Source organism: Eulemur rufifrons, chromosome 30, assembly GCF_041146395.1.
Source record: "Eulemur rufifrons isolate Redbay chromosome 30, OSU_ERuf_1, whole genome shotgun sequence".
In the NCBI taxonomy this organism is placed as follows: Eukaryota; Metazoa; Chordata; class Mammalia; order Primates; family Lemuridae; genus Eulemur; species Eulemur rufifrons.
The window spans coordinates 139,289,364-139,316,536 of record NC_091012.1 but is presented as its reverse complement, the minus strand read 5'-3'; the positions used below and the strand labels follow the sequence as shown (position 1 = coordinate 139,316,536).

The window sequence follows — 27,173 nt, the reverse complement described above, 5'->3', positions numbered from 1 at the left end:
GAGCATCCCTGGTGTGTGTCAATTACCTGTATCATTGCATTGCCGTATTTCCCTCAGTGTTGGAAAGTGACTGCAGACTGATCTGTCAATGATCTTACAGTGTTTTTAAAGGAAAGTGCCATCTCCCCACAGGGTCAAAGACATACGTAGTGGATACAAAATACTTCACACAACTCTAATATAGTAAGATTTGTTTTTGCTGGGGGTGCATCAATAAGGAATTTATTGAAATACAGTGTATTATACAAATAGAATATTCATATAAAATGATAAAAGGAAGGCATAAGGTAAAAAATCTTAGGCAAAACCAAAAATTTACCTAGTGAATAAATGGAGGAAACCATGAATTGAGAATCCATCCACTTCATGTCACTTATTAAAACAATATAAGATTTAACTACATGTTTGTTAGAGTAGGAAAAAGTATGTACCCCAAGGACCATTATTACTCTAGACTGGGTCTGTGTAGAACTTCTAAGAAAAGAGGCAGTAGTTGGCATTTATGTGCTGAAAATTGTGTATTTTGAGCTTTCGAGAGCCATAAAATTGATTTAAAGAATGGTTTCGAAGGATGAAAAGAGAAATGCATGACAATTAGAGACATGCAACTAAATTGGTTTGTCTCTAACTGCCTCAGTAATTAAGAGTTCATGCTTGGCAAAACCCCATGAAAACAGATTTAAGGTATAAGACAGTGCGAGTACATCAACGCAAACCCACCCCCAAGTCCTCCAAGTGGTGGACAACGACTCAAGGAGCGGAAGACCTGGGATCAGTAGAACATGGTTTAAAAATGGTAAGTGAATGATTATTCTGGATTCAATTCTTATTTGCTAGGCTACTTGGTTTATTCAGTTCTTCATGTTTAGTAGTATTTTATATGGTTAAATTCCTAAAGTAGATATATCCAGTATATAGACCAAAGGCTAAACACTCAGAGAGGTACAGCCTTGTAGCAGCTGAGGGAGGGAGAGGGAGGGAAGGAGAGACAGGGAGATAGAGAGAGACAGAAACAGACAGACAGACAGAGAGGGAGGAAGGGAGAGAGACACACACAAGAGAGAGACAAGAGACAGAAGCTATGAATGACAGCTTGGGTTTTGGAAGAGGAAAGCATCAAAACAGCCTGAAAATCTCCTTAGGGGCAGAAGATGGGGAAAGGGGAAGCCTCTACAGACAGGTAAGAAAAACACAGCTAGTTTCAAAATCTATTGGGCTTCTTGATGTCCACATGCTACTGCACCAAGAGCTACTGCACACACCTGTAACCCTGACACTGCCTGGTTTTCGAATTCTTCCTCTTCCATCTTGGCCCCAGTCAGCCTGAGAGCCTGGATCCCACAGTTCTAGAGCTGTGGGGACATGGCCAACTCATGGAAACACTCGTGCTTCATGCCAAAACCGGGCCACCGCATTCTCCCCAGCACATGAACAGTGGCCCTCCATTTCCCACATCCCATGGCCTACCCCAAAAGCCGACCCCCCTACGTTTTCCAAAGGACATGGCTGTTCTCTGAAAATGACTCCTTATCACCTGAGTAGATACCTCTTCATCATTGCCTAATTCTAACAGAATGCCTCTTATTTCCTTGTGCTAAGTAATAATTCAAATGTTAAAAATAAACACAAATATCACAAAGAGTTATAATGAAATTGACAGAATCCTGATAGATTATTTAAAAAGGGATTTAATTAGAAGCCTCCATCAAAAACAGTCTGAAACCAGTTTTGCATCATGGACTTTTAAGCGTCTTATTCAAACCAATTTTCTTTAAGTAAAAACTGAACGGCGTCATCGAAACCACATTGATACAGGGATTCCATTTTCCTCTTGCTTGGTGGGAACAGGGCTTGGTTGAGCCTCACCAGGTTTGCCAGGGACAGCTAGGATAGAAAGATAGGAATCTAAGCAATAAGATGTTACGGTGCCGGTAAATACATGCTATTTTTATACTTGCAGTTCTTTTTTTTTTTAATCATAGATACAAATAGCAGTAATAACAAAAAATCAGTAGGAAAAATTCAAACTTAAGAAGTTAACTCCACCCCTAGACTAGAGGAGGGTTTCTTGGCTTTGGCACCACTGACATTTTAGGCCAGCTACTTCCTTGTTGTGGAGGCTGGCCGGTGCATTGCAACATGCTTCACAACATCCCTCGCCTCTACCCATGAGATGCCAGTAGCACTCGTGAGATGTGACAACCAAAAATGGGTACGATATCACTCCATGTTGAGAACGATTAGACTAGATGATGGTAATCAATATTTTTATGTCAATTTTTCTTTTTCTTTTCTTTTTTCTTTTTTTTTTTTTGAGACTGAGTCTCGCTCTGTTGCTAGAGTGCCGTGGCGTCAGCCTAGCTCAGCAACCTCAAACTCCTGGGCTCAAGCGATCCTCCTGCCTCAGCCTCCTGAGTAGCTGGGACTACAGGCATGTGCCACCATGCCCGGCTAATTTTTTCTATATATTTTTAGTTGGCCAGATAATTTCTTTCTATTTTTAGTAGAGACGAGATCTCGCTCTTGCTCAGGCTGGTCTTGAACTCCTGTCCTCGAGTGATCCTCCCGCCTCGGCCTCCCAGAGTGCTAGGATTATAGGTGTGAGCCACCGCACCTGGCCTATGTCAATTTTTCATTTGGGACCCTACATCTTTCTCCAATCTATATTTAATTACCTCCATCTTTCTAAACAAATAAATGATTTAATTTAAAATTCCTCTGATACCCTACCAAGCTTGTTAACATAAAAAAGAAGTGAAGAAAAAGAAAATCCTACAAAAATTTACTGTTCATCAGCAGCAAAAGGACTTACTACTGACAGTGCATGCATGGGAAGCCAGGTCCCTATGCCTGATACATGCTGCAAAGTGTGAAAAATACACTGTGACGCGTAACTCACACGTGAAGTTAGCAATGAGCTTCCAGTGCTTGGGGAACGTGCTGAATTCTGTGGGAATTTTTAGTGGATGAGGACTCCTCAGGAATCACCAAACATAATCACTCACCATTATGTCCTGTTTGGCGATGTTAACATACAGATCCAACTGCCCTTTGTCCTGCGGGGAGATGTCCAATCGTCCACTGAAGGGGGAGATAGTCACCGTGCGACCAACAGGCAGGATGGGAAGGCTGTTGGTGAGGCCGCCATCCACCCACTTCTGCGGGGAGAAACACCCGGCATCAGCACGAGTCAACCACATGTCCCACACCAGGAGAAGGAGTGGGGCTCTCTTTCCTTCCAATAAGATCCAAGCCTTGGATATGCTCATAAATTACTATCTCCAAGGACTAATTCGACTGGGGATCTTTTCTGGGAGCAAAACGAATCTCTGTGCACACATCACTTACCAATATAGGAACAACTGTGGACAGAATCAGGAGATCTCTCCAAACATTTAAAAGTTTTCATAGATTATTTTGCAGAAGTTGTGGCTAAATCCTTACTGATTGCAGCGCATGTCTAAGAAGCCATTGTAAGTAGCTTGGGACTTATTATTTAACCAAAGGGGAAGGTCAAGTTGACTGTTGACATTGAACAAAACATCTACCAGAGGAAGCTCCATTTTTATTATAAGAATTGGAAATTAGCATTTTTGTTTGGCAAACTTAAAAATAAACAGAACCATCAGAAATCCTTCTAACTGCAAAGTGGCTCCTTGCAGAGGAAGCAGGGGGTATGTCCTGAAGCCACAGAGACAGGGTAGTGCTGCACAAAAAAACAAACATTATGCAAAAGGGATGTGGTGTTCTCAAACCCTTCCTCACAGCACAGCCACGGAAGGAGCAGAGAGGAGAAGCCTTCCACGGGAGAGAGTGAAACAGGGTCTCGGGAATGAGGAGGGACGGTGAGATGTTCAAGGTGTGTGTGGCCTCAGTGGTGCCCCCCCTTCCCCTGTCCCCCTCTAGGGAACCACATGCTGAGAAATGGCAACAGAGAACCACAAAGACGATCTCTTCTGCTATCTACTCCAAGGCCAACGAGTCTCAGTGCGTACAGGAGCCTACGTATTCCCATGATCAGCTGCAGCAAGACAAAAAACACACGCACAGAAATAAAGTCCAAATTCTCCATGTAAAATATCCTTCAGAAAGTGCTAAATTCCTCCTAGAGGCGGGTGTGTGAAGGATTAGGAAAGAGTGAGAGACCCTGTAGCTGGCAGTATTTTGGGGGAGGGACAAAAAATAGATAATATACGAAAAAAAAAAAAATGTCTGGTAATGATTGAGAGTCTCTCACAGAGGAATCTTTAGCGGAGAAGTCTGTAAACCGAGTTTCGTTGGACATGCAAAATGCAATCTAGACAAACAAAGCTTTGCTATTCAACACGAAGGTGGAGTGAGGAAGGAGAAATAGATCAGTATAAAAAGTCCTTGACTCAGTTAAGACAATTAATTCATTTCTTCTGAGGCATTTCCCTTTTTTATGTCCTCCTTTTTTGGTTTTATTGCGAAACATTGTGACGTAATGATTGGCATCGCATTATTTACAAAGGCCGTGGGCAGCCACCAACTCCTCCAAAGGGAATAAAAGTAAATAAATAAAAAACTAAAATGGGTTGAAAATTTACTTCGAGGGAACTGCATTTTGGTGGAGGAGAAAGTATAAGTAGATTGAATTAAAATAAAAGTAACCTGGAAAATTTGTATATTGTCATTATTTTTAAAAGAAAATAACATGTATTTTTTTTTTTTTTTTTTTTGAGACAGAGTCTCACTCTGTTGCCCAGGCTAGAGTGAGTGCCGTGGCGTTAGCCTAGCTCACAGCAACCTCAAACTCCTGAGCTCAAGGGATCCTCCTGTCTCAGCCTCCCGAGTAGCTGGGACTACAGGCATGCGCCACCATGCCCGGCTAATTTTTTCTATATATATTTTTAGCTGTCCATATAATTTCTTTCTATTTTTAGTAGAGGTGGGGTCTCGCTCTTGCTCAGGCTGGTCTCGAACTCCTGAGCTCAAACGATCCGCCCACCTCGGCCTCCCAGAGTGCTAGGATTACAAGCGTGAGCCACCGCGCCCGGCCAGAAAATAACATGTATTATTACATAATTATGTGTATTAAATGAACCCATTCATATGTGTAGTACATGTATATGTGTGTGTATACATACACATAAATACATAAAATATAGGAGGTTATATAAATGCAATTGGAAAGAGGGAGGTTTGCAAAAAGAAGGATCCAAAATATCTGATTTTGTCCCAGAGCTTGCTTTTTTTTTCCTTTCCTGATTGCTTTAGGTATAAATACCAAATTCTGGAATAGGATAATACCCAGAGGGGAAAAAAACTGGACACCTTCCAGAATTATTTCACGTTCTGGGCAGAACCTGTCACTGATAATGTAAAAATTCATATAAGTTTCATCAAGGAAAATTAAAGATATGTCATATAACTTTAAGAGAGAGCTCATCTGACTTACTCAACTTAATGAAAAGAAGGGCAATCTGGCTCATTAAATTGAAAAGTATTATAATTTACTATGGGGTTAATGATTGCTGTTTCAGGGAATCAGAAATCCTTTCTCCCAATTCTGTTTGCTCTTGTTAGCTTACTCTGATTGGATAAATGGCTAGGGAACAGGAATAGCTTATCAAATGACTTGATTAAATTTGCAGTGATGTTAGCTCCTCCAAACCCATGATGCCGTAGCCCCCTCAGCTCAGATATTCTGAACGTGCTACATCTTACTCCAGATTTATGCTCTCGTGAGCTGTGTCGCTCAGAACAGCCACACATCCATGCAGGCATGCTGATTCTAGCAAAATTTCTGCAAAAAACAATCACAGCAACAAATGTTCCTCAACCTCCAAATTAAGAGTGGAAACATTTTATATCTTATGTTCTACAGATAGCTTAAAATCTTGCATGTTAAATCTTTCTGTCCCTGCATTCTCTGGCTGCTTGCCGCACATTGCTGCGAGTTGTTTCCGCATTCTCACCTCACGGGCAGCATTTTATTCACTGGTGGTAGCTAATGCTGTGAGCTTTCTATGATTCCAAAACAGTCCTAAGGAATAAACAGCTGCTGGTCCGTGCCGTGAGAGTTTCGCCCTGTGCCTGTTAGTTCCCCTCACATAACACCATTTCCTCAAGGGAAGCAGGAGGTCAAGTGCATAAAAACTCCAGGGCAAATGTGTTTCAGAGTCAAACTGGCTGCTGACCCCACAGTGCAGCCACTGAATCTCATGGCTTGTCCCACTATCCTTTCTCCAATCTCTGCCCGTCTTCTAAGCACACTCCGCATTAAAGTCAATGCCCAAGTCCAAAGAGATACAAATAAACAACTGCTGCACAGAAAAGAAAATCTCAAGCCCAATTACGGGCAGACATCTACTGCGTTGTCCTCTGAAGGTCACAGCACTGAAAGCCAGAATTCTTGGAACCACTTCTAAAGGGACAAGGGCACCTGCTCCACCAGCACAGGCGAGATGACTCCCCTGTCAGTACTTTGTTAAATTCTGCTTTATACACTCATGTATTATGGGTATCCATTAAGAATATGTCTTATGAAGTCAAGCAACTGTGATTACATAATTTAAGTGGAAAACCTAAAAAAAAAATGAGGAGTTAATCTCTGCTGAAAGAATCTATTTATTCCTTCAGCAAGTATTCCCTGAGCATCCAGCGTGTGCCCAGCTGTGCATTAGATATTGCGGATGTGCTTGTGATAGAACCTTGATGCAGGGCTTGACTTTCTTAAGGCGTATTTTGCTCAAAAAACAAGTACATAAAAAATACATTGTTGGAAGAACAAATGAGATGTTGATATCTATAATTATTATAAATACCATGGCACAGGCCTAAAGGTCTATAAAGTGATTTCTCATGTATCATCTAATAATTTGATCTTTATAAGAATGCTATAAAGTGGGAAGGGCATACTATTAATAGCATATTCAACTCCCTCATTTTATAGAAGAAGTAGTTGGGGTTTGCAGGTTTACTTGTTGTAGGTCTGGGGTTGGTAAACGACGGCCCGCCATCTGCTTCTGTAAATAAAGTTTTATTGGCACACAACCTGGACCTTTTGTTGATGTATTGCCTATGGCTACTTTCCTTCCCTCTACAACAGCACAGTGGAGGAGGAGTGTCGTGCTGTACTTCCAGTACCACATGCTGAAAATACTTATTGACGAGATTGGAACAGACACATTTCCTCGATCCTATTAGCCAAGGGGTTTGTAAAAATCAGTTCTTCTGTTGTGAGACCATCAACTCCTTGAGCACAGACCTGTGCTGGGCCCTCACAGTGAGTGTCTGAATGAATTCATGATGTGTAAAACACTTTGTATGTATTCATTTGTGAATAAATATATATTAATACATATTACATATATATAAAACAAATGTCATTTATTCATCCATGAATATGTGCCTGATCTCTGGAATATGCTAAATAGGTATATTTGATTATAAAATACATAGGTGTTAAATGGATATTATATTTGCTTATAAAATGCACATATCTGGCATGTTTTAAATATGTACTTTATTTGATTATAAAATACATATCTCTGGTACATGCTAAATGGATACTGTATTTTATTTAAAATGCATAGCTCTGGTATATGTTAAATAGATACTATATTAGATTATAAAATGCATATCTCTGGTATGTGTTAACTAGACACTGTATTTGATTATAAAATGCATATCTCTGATTCTCTGGTATATGTTAAATAGATACTGTATTTGATTATAAAATGCATGTCTCTGATATGTGTTAAATAGATACTATATTTGATTACAAAATATTAATATACATCTCTGGTATGTGTTAAATGGTTACTGTATTTGATTATAAAATGTTTATCTCTGGTACATGTTAGATACTCTTTTTGATTATAAAATACATATCTCTAGTGTGTTTTAAATAGATACTATATTTGACTACAAAATGCCCATCTCTGGCATGTGTTCAATACATACTCTATTTGATTATCAAATGCATGTGTCTGGTATGTGTTAAACAGACACCATTTTGATGATCGAATGCCTATGTTGGACCCACGTCCACACGGTGGAGGAGCTGCCGAGGGTGGAACGGCAAGTGCTGGGAACAAACACTGGGTGGGCTGTGGAGAGGGTGGCCTAAGAGGCCGCTGGGGAGCGCTGAGAGCTGACTTTAGCTGATGCCCATGTCTAAACTTCCCTAACAGAGCTGGCATCTTGCCTTACGTGCCAGCCCTAAGTGGGGTGAGCTCTCCTCGAGAGAAACATGTGCTGGCCCTCAGCAGTGAAGAGACCTGGCACCTGGAGGCCCGGGAGGAGGCTGGGTCATCTCCTGGGGAGGCCATGGGCTCGGCAGAAGGAAGCACTGTCTCAGGTAGGGCAGGGACGCAGGCCCTAAGTCTTTCCCTCCCTGATGTGCAATTCTGCTTCTAGCAGTTTATAGAAGGACTTTACTAGGTTTAAAAAAAAAAAAAAAAATCTTTTCCTGTTTTTCTTTTTAAAAAAGGTAAATATTTTTTAAAGATGAAAATAAGTGCATTTCTAGTCAATTATTTCCATTCATGAGATCTTGAGGATAAGGTACCACAGTGCCTGTATTTCATTTTTTGCATTTTAAATAGAAACAAAGCTATTTATGAGAAAAAAATACATAGACTGATTTGGAGCCACCAGATTAAGTATAAATCTTAAATTGGATTTATAAAATGAAAATTGGATCTTTCAAAAGAAACATACCAATGTGAAGATTAGCGTAATCCCTCCGTGATAACAGCCTTACCTGCCCTTTGTATTCCACTGGCTTGAGGCCTGCATAAATGGGCACAAAACTGCTGGCTAACAGCACCTAAGGAGACACGAGAGAGAGACAGCTCATGCGTACAGACATTAACATTCAGATAATAAATATGATATATTATTTGCTATAAAAATCTTATTAAATGAATAAGTTCCATATATTTCAAGTATACCACTGCACATACTTACATAAAAGATAACATTTTTAATACCTGAAAAGACTCTAAAGAGATAGGTACAAATCTACACTCTCTGAATTCATCAACCTCACACACATAAAAATCAGCATTTTAGTTGTAGACAACCAAGTCGTCGCAAAATTAAATGTAAGGTTAAGTCTAAATTCCTGAGTAAGTGGAGGTTGCAAATAAATTATTTGTAATGTTCTATCACAAACTGTAAAAATCTTATTTCCCAGAGGAACAAACCCCTCTGATTATGACAAGGGTGGTTACTCCACCGGCTCAGAGATATTCTAATTTATGTCACTAGGATGTGCTAAGGGAACAGCACATTTTATGTTCTAGTGACGTGGTCACGATAGACAGTGGAACCCTGGCAAGTAAAGACACCAATTATACTTTATCTTCCATTTAAAAAGTCGAAAAAGATTGTCATTTAGGCTATTACCATTCCTTACGACAGAAGAAGCTGGGCTCTGGTGGCTTTTCTGAAATGTAAATGTTTTATTTCACAGTGTGGTTCCTAAATCACTAGTGTTCCAGTTGAAAACATACTGCCTTAGATACTGAATATGTTTTAAGCTATAATCTTTCAACCGATATGTGAAAGACTATGGCTTTTTGTTGCCAAAGATTTCAGGAGTTTTTTTTTTTCAACATACATTATTCAGAAATGGATTGTGGCCCGAACGCTGATGTGTAAATCATCCATTTAGAATTATTTAGAACTCGGAAGCCATTTTGTCCCCCAAAACAATATTACAGGCATGATTTCTAGGTCAGCTCTCAAAAGCCAGTTCACTCTGAACTGAACTAAATGACAGACCCTATCACCAGTGTAGCACGATTTCTATAGGGAAATCCTGAGTTGTGACCTGACACAGCTGGAAGTCCTTTTTTGTCATGTTGATGTCTGAACCACCTACATGGAACTTGGCATGAGATCTTTTAGGTGGTGGCTCTTCCCTGAACACATCTTCTGTCTCCTATTACCACAAAAACTCACTGGAGGGAAAAGGATCTGTGTCTCTCTGCTGGTAAATCCAGCCCTTCACTGGGCTAATACTCTCAACAAATGCCTGTTGTGTCCCTCTGCCTGTCTGTGGTGGGAATGAAGACACCCAATACTCTCCCCCACACTCCCACGAGTGGGATTACCCAGGATTGCCCCATGCTGCGGCTCCATGTTGGATGCAAGGGGACAGGTCCCAACTGTAACAGCTCCTACAGCATTAGGCTCCTGCCAGGTGGCCAAAGCAGCTCTGGGGTCTCAGATTTTAGCAGTGGCATATTCAAAGGTAACAGCACCACACAGGGACTCCAGCAGCATAGAAGACAGGAAATAGCCATGTGTTAAAGGGTTCTGCTGTGCCAGGCTGGTCCTAGGTGCCAGAACCAGCTACATAATTTCTGGGCCCTGTACAAAATACAGACGCAGGGCCCCTTGTTCAGAAGGTATGAAGAATTTCAAGATGTTGACAGCAGGGCATCAAGCCAACCGTAACGCCCTTTTGGTAGTGGGCCCTGTGCAAATGCACAGGTTGCACATCCTTGAAGTAGACCCTGCTACACACCCTCAACCAGAATGTCTCATTTAATTCTCTCACAACTGCTTCTCAAAAAGACGGAGTCGCTTGCTCAAGGGTCTCTCCACTAATAAGTGGCTCAGACTGCACCTGGACCTGGGTTCATTTTAATATGAAATATACGCGCACATGTACTTCTACCAGGGCCCACACACACAAGTCAGATTTCTTACATTTGGTCCTTTTTCCGCCTTTTGGCCAATTTTTTGCACATCTATCTCAATTACTTGTTTATTGAAATATTGAAAGCACACTAATTGCAGCACCATTTCCCAGAGGAAAGCAGCCACTTTTATTTATTTTTTTATGTCTTTATTTATGTATTGCAAGGTACAATAACAACCTCACACAAGATTTATCAACCTTTTACAAAGAGTCAATGCCCACGCCTGCACCAAAGCATTCATCGCAAAACCTCAGCTTGGAACATGCTGCAAAATGCAAGAGCGTGACGTGACATCAGCCATGCCCATTCTACAAAGAGGCAGAGCAGCAGTGAGTAGCCCCTTAGGTGATTTGTTGACGATCACTTACCAAATTGATAGGAGAGAGGGGACAGAAAGCAAGCATCTTCAACCCGAACCCTCAGCACTGGGAACAATGACATCATAAACAGTTGGGTAGTTTTCAGAGAAAGGTTCTTTACAGTTAAGGTAATTGCATTCACCCTAACCAGATCTGGCCCTCTCATCAATTGGCTACTCCTTTAAAAAAATAATCACAGACCCTAGGTATGTTTTGCAAGCACAACGTAGCTATTTAATGAAGTTATTCAGCAAATGCAACACTGCACCACAGCAATAACAGGAACAATTTGTGGATAGTGCACATATTGTAAAATTACAGTACTTAGAGGCCTTTAAAGGACCAAAGGCACTCTATAAATATAGCGATTTATTTGATTATGCTGCAGAAACATATGTAGGCTGGAAAAAAATCACCACCCTTAGAACCAGAATGATGTTTTTTTCCTTCTCCCCCTGTGTCAAAGTATAATGCAGAGTTCACAAGTTAATGCTTGGAACTGTTTTGAAGCATAGAGATGAAAAATGCTATCCAATTACTTTCCTACAGATAATAACAGTAAAAATCCTCTTGAATGATATGAAAAGTGCAGCGAGCTGGAAAATACCTGTCACTCCTCCAAATCAATGTATTTGTTCTTGTCTTAGCTTATTCTCCCTTCATAGGGACTGATGATTTGTGTATCAAACTAAGTTTAGCGGGAAAATTAGCTTTAGATAGTTAAGAACTAAGCAGCTTTTCTTATTCGTCAGCTTACCACCATTTTATTAAAGGCAAATAGGATTTTCTAAGGAAGGAGATAAAGATTGACATTCTGAGGTCACTTCATAAAATATTACATGTACACATGTGCTTTTCGTGCATCTGACCTCACACTGTTCCTAGTGACATTTACCTCACCAACAATCGCAATACAGCTACAGCAGTGGTTCTCAGCTGGGGGTGATTTTACCCCCAGGGACACTTCGCAATCTACTGGACAGAGGCCAGAGATGCTGCTAAACTTCCTGAAAAGCACAGAACAGCCCTCACTACAAAGAATTATTGGGGCCCAAATGTCAGTAGTGCAGTGGCCATGGTTGAGAATGCTAATGTAGATAGCAGGCACCTACTTCTCATGTCCCAACACTTGGTACAGCACTTTGAACATCATACATATGCAAAACCATTGATCTGACTTTTGTTTGATTCTTACTAAATACGCAGTGATAAAAGTGAAAGTGAGTGACATCCCGTAACCACAGTATAAAACATTGCCAAGTGTAATATTCAATACACGTTCTCACTGGCTCTCTTCATTTTGCACTTTATAAAAAAGAAGTGTCTAGAAAATTATGTGGCCTAACTTCCTTAGAGAGGAAATTCTCAACAGGTTTCATTTATGCCTAAAGTTTACTGTGGACTTTAATGAGAATCTAACTGTTCATACAGAACCTGCTGGTGTAGTTGAAATTCAAAGACAGATTCAAATTTATATTTCCCAGTTTTTCCAAGATAATGACCCATCTTAAATTCAGTCCTTATTTCACCTTCCCAAGGCTAAGTGTGAGAAGATCTTGCTGCAAGAGCATTCTCTGTGTGTGCAAGAACATTCAGGGCATGACAGCAATGGAGACAGAGTAGTTCTTCCCAAGAGGGCCAGCGATAGCATTGCGTGTGAAAGTCTTCCTGGGAAAGTGCATTGACACATGTCAAAGGACTGTTTCAGAACACAGGCATGCATCAGCTTTAAACATGAAGATTCAATGACCTGCACCAATTCAGGGAAGTAGTGGAACTCCATGGCACCATGGCATTGTTAACTAAAAAATCATTTCTCCTTAGCCTTGGAAGTAGCATATGACTTTCTTTTAAACAAAGGACTTACTTCCCTAGTTCTGCTTTGCGGAAGGCTAATATTAAAATGTGTTTGCATTTCCCGGTTGCATATATGCTTCTAAAGAGAAACAGCCCAGAATAAAATCTAGAACTTAAAACACATGAGTTGGTATGTGAAATGTACACACCTGGACAGGCAGAGGATGATGTGTAGAGAGGCACATCAGCAGAGGGAGCACTAGGGAATCACACAAAAGAACGGAGGGTGTACAGAGATGGACGACAGCAGAGTGGAGGCCCCGAAGGTCACCATGTACACCTGCTAAGTACGTAAGTGTGGGTGCAGCATGTTCACACATATTTCATCTGACCTTCAGAAGAGGCTGAGACTGGCCAAGGATCCCCCAGTCCACCAATGGGAAGGGTCAGCCAGGTGTGCAAGGCCCCTCCGTGATTCTTTCCCACTCCCAAATGATTACTGCATTTGCAGAAACTGATCTCAGCTCAGCATTGATTGCTGAAGAAAAGTGACCCCAGGCATAAAGGATCAGAGAATTTGATCCTCTGAAGGAACATCTTTCTGGGCATGGCACCCAAAGTGAGTCTTGGATTGATGGGAAATAAAGATGAGATATTTGGAGGAGGGCCTCCCAGGGCCTTGTTTGAACTCTGTAAAGGGATCTCCCCTCTCAGGCCACTTCAAAGCAGTTTGGTAGCAGATGTCACACGTGCCTTGGTGTAGTCACTGTTGGTGAGGAGGGGAATGTTTGGCACCAATAAATTCTGGACAAAAGAAGGCCTGAAGGCCATGCATCTGTCTTGTAATGGTGCATAAAGTGGGAAAGACTGAGTTAAATTATCATGGACATTAACAGTCAGCATTCTGTGGAAACCCAATCCCAAACAAAAGGAATCTTTGGACCACATTAGTTAGCAGGGGTTGTCAGATAATAATCAACTAACATTGCAGCTATCAAATGAAAGAATAATTTTTCATTTCACTAAAAGTGAAGTTAGTACAATTTAAGTCATCACACAAAACCATTTTTTTTTTAAAAGAAGGCCTATAGTGAAGAGCTAGCCATATAATCAAATGCCCAAAGGTGGCAAAAACTCAAGAGAAATCCATTTCCTGAAATATTATAGATACAGGTTAGCATATTGGTCATGAAGAAGAAAGATGATAAGGAAAGGGTTAAATAATAAAATTGGTAAGAAAGGGTAAGTGCTACTCGGCCTGAAGAAAAGATTCAACATGGCTTTAAAATTTTATGACAGATTCATTAGGGGTGGTGAGCAGCAGTGTGTGTGGGTTGTTACCTTATTTGTTCATTATTTATGAAATACTGGCTTTAATCAACATGTATAGGGCCTTAACATTTAAAACACACCTTCTCATGCTTTATTTTATTTATTCTCCACTGTAATACTAGTTACTGTGCTAATTACTCCATTTCACAGATAAGAAAACAGAGGCTCAAAAATAATTAGTCCAAGAGGACAACATGGGGAAATGATAAACTTAGACATTATCACCGGGAGACTTAAATAAAACAAATAATCATCCTAGACAGCATTAAAAAAAGACCTCCTCAAAAGTATGCACGCACACACACACACACACACACTCTTATTTTAAGCTACAGGTTTTCAGTTGGATTTTGGGTACACAGGCACTCTGTCCATAATAAAGAGCAGCAGTCAGCTAGTGAATTACGGAAAGCCAGGCATTAAAAAAAATTCAATGAGTATGTAGCAGAAAAAATGACTTAATGATAAAAACAGAAAACACAACATGGAACAAGACTTCAAAGAGGTGAAAATCACCAGTATTTAGTACTCTCCCATGTTCCTTTATTCCACCTTGAGTTTTAATCAATCTCTCCCTCACCCCCACCTACAGAAGTTCTGGATATTGGAAAGCAGACCCAACACTGTGAGTTCAGAGCCAGGCGTGCAAAGCCCTGGGAGACCTGGTGTTCTAAGTCACTGGGCTGCTTCAGCTCCTGGCTTTGGAGACCCCACCTAAGAGGAGTGGCACTGCCTTCTGACGGCTTCCTTCCCTGCCCCAACTAAAAATGTCAGAACAACATCTGCACATGACAGCACCTCAGGCGACATTCTTGGTCTCTCATTCCTAGTCCTCACCCATTCTGATTCTTTCCCACCAAATGCTTCACGAGTTTTCCAGGCATAGATTTCATACAGTTTGGTAGTCACCATCTGCTTCCAAGAACTATATCTATCCTCCCTTCTTTTTAGTTCTGAGAAAGGTTAAAGTATCCTACTAAACATTCTGACTGCTTCTTGTGTAACCTAGAATAAGTGTTAGTTATTCAATATTCTCCTTACAAGGTATTACACATTTGTGTCAACTATTTCTCTTCCGTTCAATGAACTCAAGTAATTATACCAATTCTCTGAGTAGTTATTATCCAAAACAAAGGAAATGGAAAAACGTCATGTTTACTATTGCTGTTACAACAAATTACTACAAATTTAACAGCTTAAAACAAGGCCAATTTATTATCGCACAGTCTGAAGGTCAGAATTCTGGCACGGGTCTCACCAGGGCAGAGCCAAGCTGTTGGCAGGGCTGCGTTCCTTTCCGGAGGCTCCAGGGGAGAATCTGCTTCCTTTCTCATTCAGGTACTAGAAGGATTCAGTTCCATACTGTGGCAGGGCTGAAGGGCCTTCCCTTTGCTGCCTGTCACTGGGGAGCTACCTACCTAGAAGCCTCTGTGTTCTCTAGGAATGGGGGTTCCTACATCTCAGAACCAACCACGATGCATCACATCCAGGAAAGGTCTCCATTTTTAAGGATTCCTGTGCTTAGTTTGGGTCTACCTGGATAATGCCAGATCATCTTTCTACCTCAGTATCTTTAACTTAATCACACCCACAAAATCCCTTTTGCCATGTAAGGTTACATCTTGACAAGCCCTGGGGATTAGGGTATGGGCATCTTTGAGGACCATGCTTCTGTCTTCCTCACTCCCACACAAAAGGGATGGAGAGGATGACCATTTATTTTATTCCACGTGGGGTGCAGTCACAGCAGGATGCTAGAGACCCGGACCACGGTCCCAGTTGGGCCCCAACAGGCTATGTTATTTTGCCCAGATCATTGAATAGGGAGGTCCCAGCTTCTCTGTTCCTTTCTTTTGCTTTAAAGCAGGCCATTGTAACAGCTGCCACCTCGGTTCACATGCATTTGTTTCACACACTGGTGGAGCACCCCACTGAGGCTGGCCACGTGTCAGGTGCTGGGCGGCACCAGTGGCCAAACAGAGGAATCCCTGACTCCTGGAGCTCACATTCTAGTAAAGGAAGATAGACTGTACAAGCTAAATGAAAAAACAGTAAAATGGGCAGTACGCTAAACAGTGACATGTGAATCAGGAGGGGATGTAGGAAGATCTAGGGCTCAGAGTTCTGCCATTGTAGCTAGAGCAGACAGGGACAGCCTCTGTGGAAGAGGTGCAGAGGGGAGAAGACCCCTCTTGTTTTATGATACAAGAGCGCACAGTGTGTTTTAGGCAAACCAGAAGAGATATGCCACCCCCCGCCTCCCACTGCAAGTCTGGTCTGTCTGAACTAGACATCGACAACGTGTGACCATTCAGGTATGGGCTGACCAGCTCTTCCCTTTATAGTGTCAAGTCTCCATAGTATCATAATAAGATTATAGAAATATAACTTTTTCTAAGGTAGAAAGACTATTAACTTATAAGTGAGAGACTAGCATAATAGGTACATTGAGTAAAAATATTCTAATCTATTAAGTGGCAAAGTAACTTTACTAGTTAATTCAACATTTCATTAAGTGTTTCAAATGACAGCATCCGAATGTAGTAAAAATCAATGCATTTATCATCTAATTCGGGCGGAACTTTTACCACATGCTCTCAACCCAGTACCTGCTGCTGGATCAAAACATACATTCTCCGTATTACCTGAAGCTTGCTGTGATTGGCACAAAAAATAAAGAAAAGATTGTCCAGCTTTTCTAAGAACAGAGCACCCTTTCCAATGTACAAATATTCCATGCATTACCTTGGCAAATGCATTATTATTTAGAAATCAATCAGGTGAAGTATTTCCCAAAGATAATGAATTCTCGACCAAACAACTTTCAAACGTGTTTGGATAGAAAGGCATCAAAACAAAATGGAAGAAACAAACGGAACGTTACACTGAGAAGTTAAGAGGCCTGGGTCCTAGAACTGGTTCCCACGGGCATGCAGAATAATCTTGGGTATGTGCATATGTTCATCCCATAAAATATTCCCACCCATTTCTTCCTTGTTAAAGACATAAAAGTGCCATGATAACACCTGTCCTACCTGATTTACAGAAGGACTGTAGAAGGATTAAGAGAATACATGTAAAAAGTCTTACATAAACTGCAAAGTATTAGCTACATACATTTAAGGAACCATTATTGCTACTAAACTGCATCAGTGACTTGCTTCACCTAAAAAACGTGAGGGTCTGAATGTCAGCAGGAAAACACTGAACAAGTCCAGGTGGCCTCCGGGTCACAGTCTGGAGGCCACCTCGGGAGGGACCCTGGTGGATGCGTTCATCAGACACTTAATTCATCGAGCACTAACCGTCTATCAGGCGTGATGTGAGGCGCAGGATCTAAAGAATGTGCTAATGCTCATTATTTGTATGAAGCATTTAGATCAGCACTTGCTGATTTCCTCAGACAGGAGCGTGGCTTTGTTACCTTAATGAGGTCTTCCCTGGAGGAAAAACTTGAGACTAAGTAATTTTCTCTGGTTTTGGTGTTGGTGATGGATATGTGCAGTCGGTTCTGGGCCAACTCGTGAGCATTGGAAGGAAGAATCGACTCCACTCCGCTTCTAAAGAAGAAAAAGGGATCCACATTATTCACCTTTAATTATTGAACACCTTGTAAATATTTTAGGAGAGAGAATGCTGAGCTTGCCACAGTTTGTACAGAGAGTTGTCAACACTCTGTCTTCATGTACTTTGGGGGCGAAATGTACTGTATATATACCTCAATCGGGCCATGAAGTCATAACCGGGTGTTACTGCCCCGAAAGACTGCCTTCTAATTTCTTCGGCAAACTTGTAGGCAAATTGGTTACATTCCTGAAAAAGAATATCAATAAGTGACCCTATGTGCTGTCAAAAAAACTTCACTCCAGTTCCAAAAGTCTGTGCCAATCACACAATGCATAGGATTCTATACACCCAACCTTAGATTTTGGGTGTCACCCTCTGTCACAGGTGTGCAAATCCCAACCTGGCCTGGGTCTCACCCACCATTTTTAGGCCCACGGTAAGTTATATGTTCTCGCAATTTCAATTTTTTTTTTCTTTTTAAACAACCTTAAATGGCCTTTGCCTATGTCTGAAAAGTCCTTGAAGGCTCAATTCAAATTCTAATTTAGCACATTCTTGAATGAATGTCCTCAACACAATTAACCTCCTCTCCCACCCCAATTCTGTGGCCTCAGAAGTAGTTTGATGCCAACGCTCTAACAGAACTGATTACCAATGACAACACCAATGACAGAAATAGGAGTTGTGATGTCTGTAGTTGGCAAGTACTGAATCAGAGTCTTTGGAGATTAGTGTGGGCCACTGCTATTTTACATAAATTCCTGAGGGGTTGCTCCTGTGCACCTGGGACTGTCACCCACTCAGGCTGCCTCTGGCAGTTCATCTTCAAAAACTCTGCAAGGTGGGTATAACCACCCCATTTGACAGATAAGAAAACTGAGGCTTGGAGAGATTAAATGCCTGTCCCAATAACCCATCAAAAATAAGTGTCAGAATTTGAACCCAGGTCTAGTCTTTTATTAATTAATGAATTAATTTAACAACTGGGCACCAGGTGATGGGCACTGGACTAGGCACTGAGATTTGGGGCAGAAACATCCAGAGAAGCTGTGCTCATGAGACTCATGAATGCCTCCAAGAGCGGCTCACAAAGTGCTACGAGCACACCTGTGAGGATGTGGTCAGCAGAATCAAGGCCTCTTCTTTTCCCCAAAGGTGTCCACATTTTAGTCCCTGCAACCTGTGACTATGAGACCTTCCATGGCAAAAGGGACTTTGCAGATGCAGTTCAGTTCAGGCCCTTGAGATGGGGAGGAGATCCTGGATTATGTGGGTCCAATGTCATCATAAGGGTTCTTATAAGGGAAGGCGGAGGGTCAGAGTTAGATTTGAAGATGCTGTGCTCATGGCTTCAAAGATAAAGGAGATGGCCAGGAGCCAAGGCATGTGGGCAGCCTCTAGAGACTGGAAAGGCAAGGACAGGATTCTCCCCCGAGCTTCTAGAGGGAGTGAGTGTGGCCCTGCTGACATTTTGATTTTAGCCCAGTGAGACCCTTTCGGACTTATGACCTCCCAAACTGTAAGATAATAAATGCCTGTTGTTTGAAGCCACAATTTGGTCATTTGTCACAGCAGCAACAGGAAATGAATACAGTGGGTGTGAACTTCCAACCTCAGGGGTTGCCAAAGGCTTCCTCTGCAATTTAACATCTGGGCTGAGACCTTAAATATGAGGAGGACTTGGAGAGGGGATGGAGGTGTAAGAGATGATAGTAAAAACAGCAGCAAGAACAACTCAGAGAGGGGCACAGAGCTGAAATGTGTCATCCATCCTGGCAAGCCACCAGTAGGCCTTGTGAGGCAGGCATGCTGAGAAACCCCAGACCATACTATGCTAAGTCCATATGTGGGGTGGGGGATGAGAGAATCAGATCTGCACTGGGGATAATGTCACATAAAGTGCTGCTGTGGGACACAGGCCCATCTGTCAGGAAGCTGCTGGAGCTTTTAGGTGAGACATCAGGGTGGCCTCCTCCATTCATGTGCTTTCTCCTATGCTGGACTGTCCACCTGGCCTTTTTCCTTGCATTAATTTTAGTTACACACCCGCACATATCCCTGACCAGACTGTAAACTCATCAAGGAATGAACGTATTCACCTTTGAGTTCCCCACCATGCCTTTCTTGCAAATTGTGAGGGCTGAGGAAAGGCCTGCAGCATTGAGCTCTTCCATACCAGTGTCTAAATTTGCCTACCACCTAAAATATGCCCAGCATCAGGTGCTCCTCTTAATTATACATGCATAAGCTCAGAACAAGATTAATCACACACATATTTGTCACAACAGTGGAAAGCTCGAGGAACTTACACCATCAGTGAGAACTGAGCTAACAGGAATTTGAGTAGGTAGAAAAATTTGCTAAAAAACCTCAAAGAAATCCTACAAACGGATTATTTCAAATGCTAAAAAGAAAAGAAATAAAATAACTGTAAGTCAAAAGGTGGTTTTGGCTGAAAAGTTATTTTGAAAAAGGAGAAATTAGGATGCCCTAAGTAAACAAAAAGAATCATTTTCTACCCTCCCTTGGGAGCACCCAATAGAGACTTAATCTTTTCATCACACTGACACGATCAGACTACACAACCGAGGCTCTAATTTAGTGCAAAAAATAAATAACAGGTAACTTGAAAATATGATGACATCAAGTAACAAATTTAGGTAAATTATTCAATGTCTCAATATCACAGAATTTCAGTTAAGTAAGTGGGGGTATTATTGCAGTATTTCTAAATCATGTAGTTCTAAATTGCACAAGACATTTCTACCTTAGCTGAGGGTTGGAAACCAAGTCTACCCAGCTCCAAAGCTCAGGATTTGCCCCAGCTACAGACTGCACTAAAGAGGTAGAAGTGACCTCCTAGGAGCCTGCTGCTTCAGAAAGGAAACGGAGTTCTGAGAAGGAGCTATACTGCAACTCAAAGCACATGAGTCTGCTAGTTTGGTGGGAGTTTTCACACCTTATTTATATTTTTCCTGATTTAAGGTTCTCATCCTGTGTAATCTCTACAGTTCTTAATGATTTCTCTAGGTCCCTGTAAATCAACCATATAAAAATGGGAAGTAAACATAAGTAGATTTCTGAATAATTGGCCTCAATTTCAGCTTCTCTTTGATAAGGAGCTCACAATAGATTTGAGAAAGACATTTGGATGTTTAAAGTTTTGTAGTTTTGAAATTTTAAATGGGACTGAAATTTATTCTTGGGCATGAATGTGTTAAATTATTATTTTATTATGGCTCAAAGCTGCTAGAGATGTAAGTAATTAACAAATATATTATTTCCTATCTAAAGAAACCAGCTCTCACAGTCAGTGAATGATTGATCACCGTCCAGATAGCAGAAAACAGATTTTTAAAACGTAGATTGCATTGAATAAAATACATAATGAAGGCTTATTTGTACTACTTCTGGATAAACTGCTTGGAACTCAGAGCTTCCTCTTACTGTGAGAATTAAAAACAAATTAAATTCCCATACCATTCCACTTAATAGAAATTGTGTGCCCACATTTTAATTTATTATGTCTATTTGTAAATAGCAGTGAGCAGAGAGTTGTTGGCCGCATGTTCAAGGCCTTGAAAACAGGCTACAAGCTTTTTTTATGATCACAGAACGAAGAAATATCCTTTGCTTTAAAGGAACAGTGCTGGAATCTTAAGGATATAAAAACTCAAGAGTGAAATAAGGCATTTTATTTTATTTCACTGTCACCTGATATAATCTTTTCCAAAGCCAAAGCACAGTTCCCCAGTGATTAAATTTTAAAAGTCTTAACCTTTTCTGCTTTTCAGACAAAGGATTATTTCTCTGCAGGGTTAACTTAGTAAAGTTAACACTCATTTTTGCCACTTGGCCTTAATTTCTCGATGAGAAATGCAGCCTAGTTACTACTAAATTACCTCTATTTTGTCTGGTGCTGTTAGGAGGACAGAAGCAACCAAGGATCCGGCAGAAGCCCCCGCAAAGGCCTTGACATCCTTCATGAGCCTTTTGCCATGTCTGCAAAGTGCAGATGCTGCCCCCAAGTGGTAAACGCCCAGAAACCCACACGCTGCAAACGACAAGTTGATGTGCTTCATTCTAGCTGAGGAATTGACAATACAAAAAACAAAAATGCTGTAAGTTGGTATAGTTTATTCCACATACTGTGTAGTGTTATGCTGATCATTGTTCCAAGGCTTTCTTCAAATGTATCATTCTCTGTCTTAAGCACAGTTGTTTCAATCAACTGTAAACACAGGAATCTTTCAAAGCAAACTTTTTTCCCTTCTCACCTTGACCCAATAGTCTTATAAACTTTTTAAATTAAACATTCCACATTTGTTCAGTACATAGATTATGCAATTTACTATTTAATTACTTGGCAAGAGACAGTAATGTATAAATTCCAATTGGAAAGGCCTTTTTTCTTGACCTTTTGAAACTTTTTTGCAGAAGCGGGGGGCACTACTATTGTGGAAAGAGAAAATTATTAATATTAGAGACCCTATCAAATTCCAAATGAACAATACATTTGCTCTTTTTAAGAGCACCATTAAATTTCAAATATAGGTCCCTGCTCCTCTCCCCCATTCCTTTTGCACATTCATATTTTTTAAAACACTAATTACTCAATAACGTAATAAGCAATTATTCAACAAGGTTATACACTTCATTGCCAAGTATCTCAAGACAAACTGAGGTCATGAGTGGTAAAGGCAATTGAAGACTCCATGAAATGTCAGGCACAGCACTTTATACTTGCAACACATTTAAATACAAGACTATGTTTTCCAATCTCTCAGCTGGCACGATTTGCCCAGGCGAGTGAAGTCGTGCCCCCAAAAGGCTGCCTACTCTGAGGTCCTCAGAGTTTCCTGGGGAACCCAAGGGCCCCATTTAGGGGTCCCGAGACCAGGCACATGGCCCCAGCCTGGAATTTAGGGACCTAAGGCCTTTGTTTCTGATGCACCGGCCGGGCGCTGTGCGGCGAGGAGGCTCAGCCGCGCCTGGTCACCGCTCCCGGCTAGCCCAGGTTTTGACGCGGAAGGGAGAGGATCGGGTGCTTAGTTGCCAGGCGGCCACGCCCAGCCCGCGCAGGGTCAGTACCCTTCGGCAGCTCGGGGGGGCGGCGACGCGGGGGCTGCCGACGCATCAGACCCGCGACAGCACACCTGGACCCGCCAGCCGGTCGCTCAGCCCCAGAGCTCTGTCATTACCAGCGCAGTCCCGAAGCACTTCCGTGTTGAACGGTCCCCTTAACCAGGAGGCGTGGTCGGACCATCACTCAACGCGGCTCCGCCTATCAGGGCTGGGCTCACGTTCGCTGTGAGCCCGCCCAGGAAGGTCCAGCGGAAGGGGTTGATGCCACCTCCCGGCGCGGGTTTGTGACGTAACCGCGTCGACGCCTGCCAGCCTGTATCAGCCCCGCCTGCTTCATTTAACTTGCTGGAGTCAACATGGCGGCGCCCGCTGGGCGTGTAGGCCGATCGACCGGAGTGGCCACGAGCGCGGGCAAGACTTTATCGTCTAGAGTCATGCTATCTTCGGATACCTACAGAGGCTTATTAATCTCCGCGTGCCTTTTAGCGCGACTTGCGGTCCTAGCCCTCACTTCAGAGCCTGCTGACCTCTAATGACCCTCATCTACGGTGCTCCGGAAGTGCTCACCCCTCTTCGGGTCTGTGTCCCGGAAGCGGTTCCTTTTCCTCTCCGCCCTCGCGCCCGCCTGGGCGGTCCAATTACCCTGAAGGGCGGAGTCTGGGGGCTGGGTGGGGCCTCTCCTCACCCTCACCCCCACTCTACCCCTGGCGGCTTTTCAAAGCTTTTCTTTCTTTCTTTCTTTCTTTTTTTTTTCCCCCCCTAAGTGCTATTGGAGAGGCTGGACTATGACTTTGGGCAACGTTCACGTCCTTAGTTGGCTTTCAGCTGTGTGACCTTGGGCAGGTTGCGTAACCTCTGTCAGCTTTCCGGGTGGCTCATCTGCAGAATGAGATGATAAAATACGAGTTGATGGAAAATTGGAACTCTCGTACCACAAAGGGGTCCCCAAGCAGATAGTCTCTGCGTTCTCTGGCAACAAGCCTCTGGTCAGACTAAAGAAACAGCTCTGATGGTGGCCCAGGTGCCTGATATCCCCACCCAGATTTAAAGGAGCGTCAATTCTTTATTTCCCCAAACGGTGTCTTCCCTGTCTAATTCTGATAACCCAGCCTAGAGGAATCTCGAACTTCTTGACTGAACGTTCTCCAGGTCCCCTTGTTTAAGGACAGAGATTTACTCTCATAGAAGCTGCAAAACAGCTTCTGAGAGATGCGAGATTGCCTCTACCTTAAGCAAAACAGGGAGGAGGGGTGGAGCTCTCCAAATTGACTCTGTCTTGGGCTTTTTCTTTCTTCCCCTTTTGGGATATCATCTCTGGTCCAGGACATCTTCTGAGTCCGTGATGTGATGACTAAGGAAAAGATTTTGCTTTTAATAAACATGAATAATCTTCCAAGACAACTGATCCTGAAGATGCCCTAATGCCTGAACACAGCATAACTATTAATATATTACTCAGAATGCTTTGCTTTTATTAGACTTTAGTGAAGGGAAGGCAAAGCCTACGTCAGGGAAATACAGAAGGGCTCTCTTCAGTCCTTTAGCCTTCCGCTGCCCTCCAACTCTTTGTGGCTGAGTGTGATCCTCCCCAGAGAAACATCCTCCAGGAAGCTTATGAGAAAGGAAGAATCTCAGGCCCCATCTCAGATCTCCTGCATCAAAATCTGCATTTCAATAGAATCTGCAGGGATTGCTGTGGACATTAATGTTCGTGAAGCACCAGTGTAACTCCTGTGGTGGTGTTATGGTCTGAATGTTTGCATACCTCCAAAATTCACATGTGCAAATCCTAACCCCCCAGTGATGGTATTAGGAGATGGGGCCTTTGGAAAGTACTTAAGTCATGAAGGTGGAGCCTCATGAATGGGGTTAGTGCTCTTAGAAAAGAGACCCCCAGAAAGCCCTCTTTCTACCATGTAAGGATACAATTACAATGAGATGATGGCAGTGTGCAACCTGGAAGAGGGCCCTCACCAGACCCTGACCATGCTGGCACCCTAATCTCGGGCTCCCATCTTCCAGAACTGTGAGAAGTAAATTTCTATTTTTTATAAACCACCTAGTCTACAGCACTTTGTTAGAGCAGCCTGAATGGACAAAGAGAGGTGATCCGGTTTAAAGTGATGTGGTGGCATCAGAAGTTTAAGGAGAGACTAGATCCACAGAACCAGAATCTGGAGCAGAGCAAGTATTTCCTCTGGATTTGGACACTGTCAGCAGGTTGATTTAGAAGACAGATAACAACTTGATCACTGGGCAGCCTGGATGAACACCACAACTTTGAGAGCCATTCCTCAAAGGAAAGAAAAAGGCACCTGTTATTTCTACAGCTGGCTGGCAGACTGTGATCCTACCAAATGTAAGTCTCATTGGAGCACTGAAGTGTTCCATAATTTAACTCCTAAAATTTTAAACTTGCTTCCTTCTTACTCCCTTTTACCCCATATTATATTTCCATGTAACTAGTTAAAAAATTCAGCTTCCTAATGTAAGGAAGAGTATCACATTCATTTACATTTGTCTTTGGCATTTCAACACCTAGCATAGCATTTGGCATGTAATATATGGTCAATAAGTATTTGTTTTGGATGTTGGGTTTAAGTAAATTACCATTGCGATCTGAATATATAGTAATTTACTTGCCCTTTAAAAACATTTTCCAGTAATTAATTTGCTTTTTTTACTTTCTATTTTCCTTAGTAATTTAATTTTGAATTGGTTTATTTAGCTATTTATCATATAATTATTAAGCATCTGTGGTATAGCAAGTGTTAAGCTGGTACAGTGCATACAAAGTTGACAGTTCAGCCCTTATCATCAGGTATGCGGAATCCAGTGGGTAGGGAGACATCTGACGTGTAAATACAGAATTGTAATGATGTGCTATTGCAAAGCCACACTTAGGTGTCCTGAATGTGCAAATTGAGCTAGAGAGTAGGAAACCCGGAGCTCTGGAAGGCACTTACGATAGCACCCAGCATATACACAAAGTGCTGAAAACTGATGGCTCCTTTTCCTGTCCCAAGCTCCCTCCCACAGATTTTATCCTGTATTCCCATAAGGCAGGAGAAAGGTACATGGATAAGGGATGCTTGCCCACACCTCTGCTCCAGGAACAAGACTTTATCTCAAAATCTTTGTGTCTAATCTCTTCTTCCAGTCTACTCTCCTTGTAGTGTTATTTCGTTTTCCAATCTCAGCATCTTAACACCTTTTGTCCAGTATGCCATCATTGCCTCTTCAACACCCTATCCTCCCTCCTGCTTGCTGACTCCTCTTAGAACTTTGCAAACCGATCCTGATGAACTGTACAGATTGGATGCACGCACTTTAATTTTGGGGGAATGTGGCCATACTGTTGGAGCACACGGCACTGCCCTGTGGATGCAAATATAATATTGTACATTGAGCTGAAAATTAGAGATGGTAGCGATTTCCTGAGTGTTTCTGTTATTGTATTAGAGTTCCTTAATTGTAGTGCTTGCAACTGATGTTCTAGAGAAGTGTAAGATAGAGCAGGTAAGCTTTTAAAGTTTTAATACTTAAAGAATGTATTTTATATTCTTGACTCACATTCCGCATCACACCCACCCTTTTCTGTTTGTTTTGCTTAAGCTGGTTAGAAATGAGTTTCTCAATCTTGCAAACAAAATGGTTCTTACTCATCCTAAGCGCTTTTCCCATTGCACGTGGCTGATTTCTCTCTATTAGAAATATGCTTCCGGAACTGACTACTTAAGGGAACACTGAGTGAATCTTTTCTAAATGAAAGAATATTTTTTTAAAATATGAGTTTGTATATACTTACCATATATATTTTATATATATATGTATTTCTGTTATATATATATGTTTATATATTTACATAAACCAAAAGAAGACTTTTCTTTGATAACATCTGTATTTTAGTTCATTCAGGCTGCTATAACAAAATGCCGGAGACTGGGTGACTTATAAACAACAGAAATTTTTTTCTCACAATTCTGGAGGCTGGAAGTCCAAAATGAAGGCACCAGCAGATTTGCTGTCTGGTGAGGCCGTTTCCTGGTTCACAGATGGCGCTTTCTCTCTGTGTCTTCACATGGTGGAAGGGGCAAGGGAGCTCTTGGGGGAGTCTCTTTTATAAGGGTACTAATCCCATTCATGTGGTCTACACCCTCATGATCTCATCATCCCCAAATGTCTCCACTTCCCAACGCTATCACGCTGGGGGTTGAGTTTCAACATATGAATTTTGAGACAGGAGAACACAAACATTCAGACCATAGCAATTTGAAAACATAATTCCAAATAGACAACCTGATGAAATATAATTTACTTATGATTCATTCTATCTGATGATATATGATAA

The 27,173-nt window shown here is 41.8% G+C and overlaps 1 protein-coding gene across 2 annotated transcripts; it reads right to left on the bottom strand.

The window, feature by feature from the left end:
• Positions 1 to 1,705: 1,705 nt before the first annotated feature.
• Positions 1,706 to 22,961, bottom strand: PNPLA4 (patatin like phospholipase domain containing 4). 2 transcript variants are annotated; one of them, XM_069463705.1, is made up of 7 exons: positions 22,939 to 22,961; positions 21,640 to 21,824; positions 17,889 to 17,983; positions 17,595 to 17,730; positions 8,732 to 8,797; positions 3,006 to 3,158; positions 1,706 to 1,884 (listed from the first exon to the last, which is right to left on the bottom strand). In XM_069463705.1, exons 2-7 carry the CDS (start codon positions 21,817 to 21,819, stop codon positions 1,753 to 1,755), a joined length of 762 nt encoding a protein of 253 aa, XP_069319806.1. In that variant the 5' UTR covers positions 21,820 to 21,824; positions 22,939 to 22,961; the 3' UTR covers positions 1,706 to 1,752. The 2 variants fall into 2 exon arrangements, with proteins under 2 accessions (XP_069319806.1, XP_069319807.1); XM_069463706.1 differs by lacking the exon at positions 22,939 to 22,961 and adding an exon at positions 22,829 to 22,849.
• Positions 22,962 to 27,173: the final 4,212 nt, after the last annotated feature.

Coding starts and splice junctions, on each gene's coding strand:
- PNPLA4 (XM_069463705.1), bottom strand. CDS start 21,819: ATGAAGCACATCAACTTGTCGTTTGCAGCGTGTGGGTTTCTGGGCGTT. Junction 17,984..21,639: donor CAGCACCAGACAAAATAGAG/GTAATTTAGTAG, acceptor ATTCTTTTTCAG/GAATGTAACCAATTTGCCTA. Junction 1,885..3,005: donor TCGCCAAACAGGACATAATG/GTGAGTGATTAT, acceptor TTTCTATCCTAG/CTGTCCCTGGCAAACCTGGT.